We start from the raw sequence: 10608 nt of genomic DNA, 5'->3' as shown, positions 1-10608 counted from the left end.
TAGGTTTTATCCAAACTTTTATAAAAGCATCTTTGGTGATTTCTATAAAAAGAAATACAAAAAAGTTAGAGGGACATATTTTGCTCAATCAAGTTGGATCGACATTAGCATTGTTTTTTTTTAAAAATAGCAAAACTCACAATTGTGAGTGAATTATATTGAAGGATAGACATTAGTATTGTTAATTATAATTGTGGATTCTTATACTTTATTGTTTGTTCAATCAAGTTGTGAGTTTTGCCTCCATTTGAACAGTTGTTTTTCTGCACTAGTTAGTTAGCTCAAGTGTACACAATAATTGTGGATTGCAAGTGCTTGCTATCATGGCACTTGAACCTCCCAGTTCAAATAGTTTTTTAATCACCTTTTATCTTTCCGACTCTGTATGCTTTATTCCCGCGCATTGTGTCGCAAGGATAGATTTGGGCTTATTTTGGACATGCAACTCATTGATATATATTTTCTTAACACATACATTACATCTTATATATTTGAGAATAACCTCTTCAAGCAAAAAATTAAAGTTCCGAGTCAACGTATTACGCTCAATGGTATAATAGCCACGTGGCTCCTTCCAAAATCTCCTTTTCGGGGGGAGCCACGTGGCCATAGATAGGGTAGAACTAAGTGGCTTTGCATCCAATCCTACTTTAGTAGGGAATAAAGTGTGCAAAATAGTAGGATAATATCTACAACTCTTCTTGGGATCCAACCACATCACCATCTCTTCTACTCCCTTATTTAAAGGCAACTCCAGTTGATGGTTTTTGCACAAGCTTTACACTACAAAGCAAAAGGAGTGACCAGGAAGGGTACTCACTTTTGATGGCTAGAACAAGATTGACACAAAGACATGGTATCAACTATTTACCAAAGCTCAATTTGCCAAAGCTAGAATGCAAGGATGCTGGTAGACAGTATGTAGTGAATGCAAATCTTGCAGGTAAAGAGTGCTCTCTCTCTCTCTCTCTCTCTCTCTCTCTCTCTCTCTCTCTCTCACACATACACACACACACACACATTCACAAGAAGATTTAGAAATTTTCTAATGTAGGAAAACAGAGTCTTTTTCAATGTTTTTCATACAATGCAGAACATCATGAGCTTCTGCTCGAGATAACATCATGAGCATTGTTTTTCATACAATGCATAACATCATGAGCTTCTGCTCGAGAGGCACCGCATACCTAGCTAGGTACGATTGGGGGCAGGGGACCACCGCCCCCCCGGGGCCGACGGTCCCCTGCCCCCAAGCTCATGATGTTGAGGTAAGTCACAATGTGGGAATTATTGTGAGAATTTATCCAAGATTAGTGACACCCACAAATTACATTCCATAACCAAGAGCTTCATTTTAAGCTACACCAAGCATTTATACACGGAGAGCTAGATATATATATATATATATATATATATCTAACATATTTGTGAATGCTAGGTTTCGAACCAAGCCAAGTAAAGGTGGAGCTAGAGGGGTCACAGACATTGGTGGTAAGAGGGTGCTCCAACTTAGGCCAATTTCATCTCACATGTAGGATTCCACCAGATGCATGGCTAGAAGGGGTCCAAACTAACTGGTGTAATGGTTTTCTCACAGTCATCTTTCCTAAATCTTTCACTCCTTATAGACCCCCATATTTGGCATTTTTCCGCCAAGTTTAGTACCTCCCGTGTGTTACCTTTCTAATATACATCTATGATGCTTAGTAGTGTAATGATACCCATAGAGAGCATGTCATGAGCACAAGTTTCCTCTCCCACTATGGATGTAAAAAGCTTTTTTAAATTAAACTCTTGTACATTTCTGTATGAAAGCATAAATGTAGTTTCTAAGCTTTGAAAGCCCTCGTACATTTCATAGAAAAAGCAAGCATCACAACTATGCCTCCACACATCACAACTATGCGGTATAGCCCGCCAGGAATGAACAGCAAATGAAAATAATCTCTCTCCTCTTTCGATCTCTTCTCCACCTGGCGGAACACAAAAAATATCAGGGCAAATTACCAAAATACCCTTGTAATTTGCAGAAATTCCCAAAATACCCCTCAAATTTCAAAATTTCCCAAAGTACTCCCAATCTTTTGTCATAAATTCCCAAAATGCCCTCAAATTTTTGAAATTCCCAAAATATCCCTGGGTCTATTAGACAACCCATTAATTAATTTTACATTGAGATTCTAAACCATTCCGAAATCTAGAAGGAAAAGGGGTCGTAGCCCCAGTTCACGTGTACGCTCCATCCCCTAACCTCGGTCTCTGCAACCCCCATCACCTCTGACTCCTGCTACTCGCCTCGCATCATCATGCTCTGCTTCTTTGGCATCAACATAGTCCATCGAGACCACCCCCAAAGTCCACCGCCTTGGACTCTCCTACGCGGCCATTCGCTACCCTGCAATGTCTTCGCCTCCTCCCCCTCAATGCTTCTGGCCACCGCAACATTGCTTCGCCTGCACACAAAATTGCCATGTAAATTGTTGGCAGCCTGATCATTCGCAAGACAGAGAGCGAGAGAGAACGCATGCCATGGCTCTTCTTGTGCACCCATACCTACTCCTCCAGCACCTTTCTTTATTGCGCACACCTGTTGTTGTGAGCAAGCGTCTCCAAGGTATCCCTTCCCCCTGCTGCGTGCCACAGGGCCCGTCACCTCTTCACGCAAGGAGCTATTCCCTCATCCTTCCCCTATCACGATCAGCTCAAGCACCACACAGTCTCGGAGCAAAGAGAGAGAGAGAGAGAGAGAGAGAGAGAGAGAGAGAGAGAGAGAGAGAGAGACTCTACATCTTGTGCGGTTGCCTCCTTTGCCTTGCAAAGTGAAATCAGGCTCCTGCGTGCCCGAGGCATACCTCGTTGCTTCCCCCTAAGTCGCTCGCCTTTGCAGGTCTCATCGCCTCTGCGTCCACCTGTGGCACAATTGAACGACACAATGCCTGCACGATACATGGAAGGAGCCTGTGAAGGAGCTGCTGACACGCGGCCTGTCTCCTTTCCTTTTACTTTTGTTTTTGGAGGGTATCTCGTGAGATACCCTCTCCTTTGACCTGATCGCAAAATTGAGGCAACATACTCCCTAGTTGTGAAAAATCGTAGCTTTATATTAGAAGATTGATTGTCTATCAGAAGTCGAGCACCGGCAACAACAGCTGACCCTCAAGATGCAACCGAAGGTGATTGTAGCCTCCAATGCAAGCAAGACGATTTTTCCTCCTACAATCCTCTACCAAAGAGAAGCCTTGCTAAAGGCTCAATCTCCCCTATGTTTAGAGAGAGAGAGAGAGAGAGAGAGAGAGAGTCCATCCAACAAACAGAGAGTTGCGTGCTTACCACTCGTGACAGAAGAAACAGAAACACAAGGAATGTCAAAAGATTCTAACTAATTCTTTATTTTACAAAATCGTGCAAATACCATAGGTATTGGCTCGACTTTCTTTTATTAGATGGAATCTAATAAAATTCCCTTTCTGTCTAGTCCTTTCCCAAAGAAAAAGTAAAGCAGGCCCGCCCCCTTTTCGTCGTCCGACTGGGGGAGATGAGCAACAGAAGAGGAGACGCCCTGCTGGGGTTGAACGTGCACAAACTATTCCTTCACTGCACGCAAAGAGAGAACAAGCGAGAGAGACAGGGTATCTCTCCAGAGAATGCCTCTACTACGTCGCCCTGTCGCATGTTGCACTGCTGAGAATCGACAAAGAGAGAGCGAGAGAGAGAGATTTTGCAACCTGCCCTCTTCTTGTAGCGACCCCCTTCCTTTAATAATCCTCTGCTCGCAGTGCTCGACATCCCTTGCAGGCCTTCCCGACCTTGCCGACTCTCCAACTTCGCTCTCGTCGTCTTCCAATTGCTTGCCCAACAGAGTGCCCCCTTGCCATGCCGCCCAGTCGCTTCCTGTGCATCCGTACTTGTAGCCGCTTGCCTTCACTTGGATGGGCATCATCCTTGCAGCTGTTGCATTGCAATCAACACAACATGACAATGAAAACCCACCGAGGATGGGTTCACACCATCATGTTTAACCAATGGCATGAAAATCTATCTCTCTCTCTCTCTCTCTCTCTCTCTCTCTCTCTCTCTCTCTCTCATCGCGATGCAGTGATCGCCTGTTACCCCCAACTCTGTCGCACTTCCATCACGATGCATCCAAAAAATATATCCTTCTGTGTCTGGCCTCGGCCTCTTACAGGGCACTTCCCTTTGCTTGCAGGCAACGGGCCCCCTTGTCCACTGCACGTCTTTCTTACCTGACCCCCCGTAGCAGCTCCTCCCCCACGCTTGTCCTGTCTGCTCTACATGAGCCAGAGAAGATGCAAGAAATGAAGCAGGGCAAGGGATGAAGTAGCGCAGACGATGCAGGACAAAAAGAGCCAAAGAAATTGCACCGATTGTCAACTTTACAATAACTTTTTGGCAAAATTATCAAAATACTCCCAAAATTCCTTAGCTTTTTATTGTAATAATTTTTTTTTCCTATGCCCAAGAGATCTCTTTAGACAAAATTGCCTTCTACTAAGGAAATCAATACGAGAGTTTTAACGTTGCAAGAAACTATCCCAAGAGACCTTAATAAACATCTTGGAGGTACTACACGTGGAAAGCAAGAAGTTTTTTTTTTTGCCTTACCTTTCCTTTTGAGCCCCAAGCCAAGGGATCTTTTTTGATTCCCCTTAACGAGACACTTTGTCAATACCTGGGTGTGTGTTGTAATTCATTAATTTATTAATAAAGAAGATTCATCGCTGTCGGTTTTAGCCGAAGAAGAAGTCGGCTGGCGTGCAGTTCCCACGCTGTGTGCGACTGCAGAGCAAGAGGACGCTTGCGCATCACTGGTTGTGGCCGAGCATTCACCCAAGGCGTCCATCTACAACTCTTTGGCATCAACACCAACTCACAGCCCAACAGTCCCCACCTGCGGGGCATCACCATCCACCTGCGATGCACCGAGGGACCACCCAGCAGGTCACCATTGACCATCCTGAGCTCGAACCACAGACGCTGAGCTGCACGGCACTATACCTCTGGAGCACTGCGCACGCACCATGGACACCTTGCCGCTTAAATAAAGACAACAAGCTCCTGCGACAGTTACAGCTATCGTTGGCAGTTGCGACCATGCGCGCGACTCCCTGTCCGTGCGCATTGACACACCACGTCGCCCTCGACTCTCTTCACCTCTTGCAAAACGAGAGCGGATCTTTGCAAATTTGCGTTAAATTTGTCCTGCTTCAAAAATTACAGGCACATATTTGATCCACTTTCACCCTAATTAATTAATTAGTGATGTAGATTCTTTGGGAATCTAGAAATTCGAAAGCAAAAGTAACGGGTTTCATCGTGCTTGCACGGCTCCAGCTAGCATCGCCATCTCTTCCTCACGCAGACACCCCGAGTGCTCTGCCTTCCCTCGCCATTGCAGCCTACTTGAATGGTGCCTTTTTTCGCACGTGCCCACTCTCTTCTGTTCTTTGTGCTCCAATCCTAGCCTGTCCCACCTCCACTGTCTTGCCTCACCTCTCCAACCTAGATCATGAGACAAAATTCACTCGATGACTTCATCCTAGCCGAAGAGCTACGTATAGCTCCCTCTGTACAAGACTACAACTTAGCACACGGATCCGTTGGTAGTAAATAGAGGTCGTCTTGCCCCCCTCCACCATCAACAAACGAGACACACACACACACACACACACACACACACACACACACACACACAGATTGCAGACAAGTGCAACAAACACACAAGCTGCCTTGCAGCTGAGCGCGATAGAGGGAGACAAAGAGGGAGGCTCACCTCCGGATCAACCACCTCCTACCTGCGACAAGCAGAATTGAACAGACTTGCGTGGGCTGCCATCTACCTCTCTCACCATCTCGTCTGCCTCTCTCTACGCACCTTGCCCACCATGGTGAGGCTTCCCCATCACAGGTGCTCGGTGCATCGCCACACAAATCACACCAAATCTCTCTCTCTCTCTCTCTCTCTCTCTCTCTCTCTTTGACACTTGCCTCCTACTTCGCGAATCAACCCTGCCATGTCTGTATCACTCATTTGGTTCCACATTTCCATCCCATTTTCCTATTCAATTCAGAAGGATATCTCCTTAGATACCCCTTAATCAACCTCAAACCAAAATTGGCATGGCCTACTTAAAAGATTCCATTCAAAAACAAAAAAGAACCATGCGTTAAGCAGGCAATGATGAAGTACATAGATTTGCAACAATATTACCTAAGAAAGATGAATACAACATTGCGTGTGTGTGTGTGTGTGTGTGTGAGAGAGAGAGAGAGAGAGAGTGAGAGAGAGAGAGAATGCTAAAGAGAACTTAGAAGAAAACGCTAAAGAAAAAATAAAAGAGTAAAGAAACACCTATTTACATGGATACATGAATACACCATTGCGTGTGTGTGTGTGTGTGAGAGAGAGAGAGAGAGAGAATGAGAGAGAGAGAGAATGCTAAAGAGAACTTAGAAGAAAACGCTAAAGGAAAAATAAAAGAGTAAAGAAACACCTATTTACATAGATACAAAAGGTCTTTTGACTTTCCATATGGATTTGTCTTTTGACTTTTCACCATTAGTCTTTTGATGTTTCACCTTCATGTGTCTTTTCATTTCCTAACCTCACCTTCACTTCACTTATGCACTTAATATCTTTTGAAAGATTTTTTTTTTTTTTTGAGATTAGGAAGACCTAATCAATACAAGAAATACAAGATATAAAACTAGAATTTGAGTTGGTTGTGTAGGAGATGAATTGCTTAATTAATTGTAGACATAATTGTCTTTTTTGCAAGGTAATTTGGGACAAATTACACCCTAAGCACTCAAAAAACTGTCAAAAGGAAATAAAAATTAAAAAACCTTAAACAATCCAACCAAAATAGATAAAGGGTATTTTGGGAATTTTTGAAAATTTATGGGTTTAGGGTGTTCACCAAACGCGGCTGGTGCTCCATTGTTGCTCGATACACATTAAAAAAACTCTCCCTCGCATGGACATGTTGCTCTAATGGCGATCATATGCCTTACACCTCCCTTCTTGCTCATTCGACTTGGTGTGCTCGCCTTCTCATTCCCTCCCCATCTTGTGTGGCACGGCTCCAAATCGATAAAGGGTATTTGGGAATTTTTTGAAATTTAGGGGTTTAGGGTTGTTCACCAAACGCGGCTGGTGCTCCCCTTGTTGCTCGATACACATTAAAAAAACTCTCCCTCGCATGGACATGTTGCTCTAATGGCGATCATATGCCTTACACCTCCCTTCTTGCTCATTCGACTTGGTGTGCTCGCCTTCTCATTCCCTCCCCATCTTGTGTGGCACGGCTCCACAAGTCTCCCCCCCAATTGCTTCATCTTTTAATTTTCCTTTCTCCTTTGCCACTGTCATAATAACTAATATCTAGTTCTCCTAAATGATTTTCTCATGTTAAACTGATCATTTAATATGGGGAAGTGCCAGGCGAGAAAAAGCTAGAATATTGGTTAAGCTGGCAAACCGGCCAAAGTAGGGATCCAAAGGACGAAAAACAGGGATCCAAAGGGGGGCCATTTGCAAAAGAGCAATGTGCAACAATGGGCTTTAAAGAACCTAAGGTTCAGCCCATTAAGACTTCCAAAATGCCAAGGTTCCAAAAATCAAAGGTTGTGTCCAACGATCAAGCTTAGAAAAATTGGATGCTTTGTGTGTGTACAAAAAAGCCTTCATGATTCCTACATAGGAGGGGGCAAGCGCTCTAAGTAGGGGATGAGAGAGAAACACACACACACACACACACACACACACACACACACACACACTCACTCACAAGCTTCCTTTACACTGAGGGACACATGTCAGCTCCCTAGCCCAGATGCCCACAAGGTGCACTCAAATCCTATTGGATGGCCATGGAGGTGGACCAATGAGAATTAGGCTAGAGTAAATCTAGTTTAATTCATTTAAAAACACTCAATAGAAGAACAAATAAGAATTAAGCTCTTTAGAAGACTATTGGACAGTCTCCCAAGGGGTCCAATGAGCATTCAACAGCCTAATGGCTTGCCTGATTCCTATTGGCCAGGCGACAAAGGGATCCAATGAGTGTTTAGTTGCATTAGTTAATTACATAAAGCTCTCACAAAAGGGAAAAGGGGGACACATGTCAAAAGGCTATCACTTATGCTTCTTACATCCTATTGGCTAAGCCTGGAGAGGTCCAATGAGGTGCCAGCAAGAGGATTTAGCAAGAGGGGTCAACCAAGAGAGAGAGGGGGCTGATTTTTCAAAGGAATTTTCCACACACACTCACACTAGCTCATGTGTGAAGCAAGAAGACTCTCTCTCTCCTTCACAAGCTTTAATGGAAAGCTTATCACCTACTCCAAGCTTGTGAGAAGGGAGGCCTACACCAACAACTCTTGGCTTTGTGATGCAAATCCAACCAAGAGCCAAGCTTCAATGCATGCTCATCTCCTCTACCATGGTAATTAATAAGCTATGCCATGCTAAGATGAGTGATTATGTGAGGAGATGTACTTCTTTCTCGTTAGACTACTCCATCTTCCTGTCAATCTACTCTCACACCCCGCTAGCTCGCACCATCTTCGAAGGTGTGTGAGGTCTTGGGTCTGAGACTGTGAGGGAATTGATGTTGTGTTTTAAAGTGTTTGATAGTGATTGAAGCTTCCATCTTCTTTTCACTAGCTAGTTATTGAAGGAACACAAAGAATTGTATTGTAAAATGTCTCCCTTGATGGGGGAAACCTATAATACAAAGCCTTTTGGAGGGATGACCGGCTCCATATAAATTCGGTCCTCAATTGTTGTCAATAGATTAATATTTCTCTCGCTTTTGAAGTATTGTTCATGCCTATCTAACTAGGTGTTATGCTTTTTGTTGCTCCCCATCCAAGCACTCTTGCTATGCTCATTAGGAATCTATTCTAATGAAATGCTCACTATTTATATGCTATTTTCCGCTACACACAAGTTACTAGGCCATTAAATGTTACATTGGTATTAGAGCACAAGGTTTCTCTTTTATTGCTCAAGAAGGGAGGTCCTCAAGCTAGCTATAAATGGTTGGTATTATTAATTGCAATTGAATAAGTAGAATAGGGAATTTTCAACCTTATAGTGCGCCTGCCTTCGTGCAGATAACGAGACATCACCATCGAGAGCTATGGTCCTAATAGTGGAGTCCTACGGGGCTCGCCTATGGCTTAACCACTATTGAGCTATTAAAAGCTTGGCAAGAGCCGATAGTGTTTTGGTGTTGAAAGACCCTCTCTTCTATTCCTTGCAATTAATGATATCCGAGCCACAAGTACAATAGCTTGAGTGCTTTTCTAAAGGGGTAAAGAGGAGCCGCAACTAGGGCTTGAAGTGCCAAAGTACACCTAAAAATGTTTACACCAGAAGTTGTTAGAATGGCTGACAATAGTAAAGAGAGTGAAACTAATGTTGATAGCTTTGATTTTGCTGATTAGCAGGCTACTAATGATGCCCCTATGCTTGTTAAATACCTTGTTTCTGTAAGAACTTGGGTGACTAGACTTAGAATCCTCCTCCCAACCTCCCAATATAAAGGCACGCTCCTAGCCTCTTGCCCTAGACGGATCCCCTTGTCCACACTACCTAGTCTAGCCCCTGGCCCAGTCCGTGACTCCCTGGCCTTGCTCTTGTTCTGACATTACTCCCCCCTTAAGGAAGAGTTTTCGTCCTGGAAAACAAAAGTGGGAAACTTCTTCTTAAGGGCACTAATGTTTTCCCAAGTGGCACCCTCCTCAGGTCGATCTTTCCACTTGATTAAATCTTGTCGACGTACATGATGACGCGCACGTAAATCATGATAGTCAAGAATTCGTTCAGGTTCATGCGGCAGGGTAGGAGGTTCAACAAAATCGACCTGAATCTGTTGGTCAATTACATTGTCGTCCCCATGTAATCGCTTACGTAAACCGCTTACATGAAACACCAAAGGGATACGAGAATGTGCAGGTAACGATAGTTTGTAGGCACGATCACCAACTCGCTTGAGTATTTTGAAAGGCCCACAATATCTTGGAGATAATTTAGGTGTTGGGCCCAATTTTTAGTCTTTTTGAATGCTCTGGTATACGTAAAAAATGCTTCCTCCCATTCCTCAAAGGTAACTTGCCGATGTTTCTCATCAGTGTACTTTTTATACTGATCCTGCGCTTGTCGGACGTTCTGACAAGCGAGTTTCAGCATATCCATATGGTCTTGGAGAAAATCCTTAACCTGTTGGAGTTTTTCGGTTGCCAACCCCACCCTAACAGGTGACTTAGGTTGAAAACCATACATGAGCATGAAAGGACTAAATCCAGTCGTGACATGTTTAGCATTGTTGTAAGAAAACTCAAGAAGAGCTAGATATTCTTCCCAATCAGTTTGTTTCCTGCTAATGTGTGCGCGTAGCATATCCTCTAGCACTTGGTTGACTCGTTCAGTCTGACCATCTGTTTTTGGATTATCGGTTGTACTGAGGTTGAGTTGTGTACCCAATGGTTTAAACACAGCTCTCCAAAAGTGACTTTTAAACTTGGGATCACGATCACTTACAATGTTACTTGGCAAGCCATACAACTTGTATAGATTGTCCA

General features: G+C 43.8%; 1 protein-coding gene across 1 annotated transcript in view; it reads left to right on the top strand.

The window, feature by feature from the left end:
- The first annotated feature begins 771 nt into the window (after positions 1-771).
- The window catches only part of LOC147422317 (uncharacterized), a 33336-nt gene continuing 23499 nt past the window's right edge, over positions 772-10608 (top strand). The window contains exon 1 of the mRNA XM_086503611.1: positions 772-943. Coding sequence (XP_086359737.1) covers positions 826-943 — 118 coding nt within the window. The 5' untranslated portion in view covers positions 772-825. The remainder of the gene's footprint in view (positions 944-10608) is intronic.

Source organism: Adiantum capillus-veneris, chromosome 27 (genome assembly GCF_014529385.1).
Source record: "Adiantum capillus-veneris isolate H3 chromosome 27, ASM1452938v2, whole genome shotgun sequence".
Lineage (NCBI taxonomy): Eukaryota > Viridiplantae > Streptophyta > Polypodiopsida > Polypodiales > Pteridaceae > Adiantum > Adiantum capillus-veneris.
This window is presented reverse-complemented; position numbering and strand designations above follow the sequence as displayed.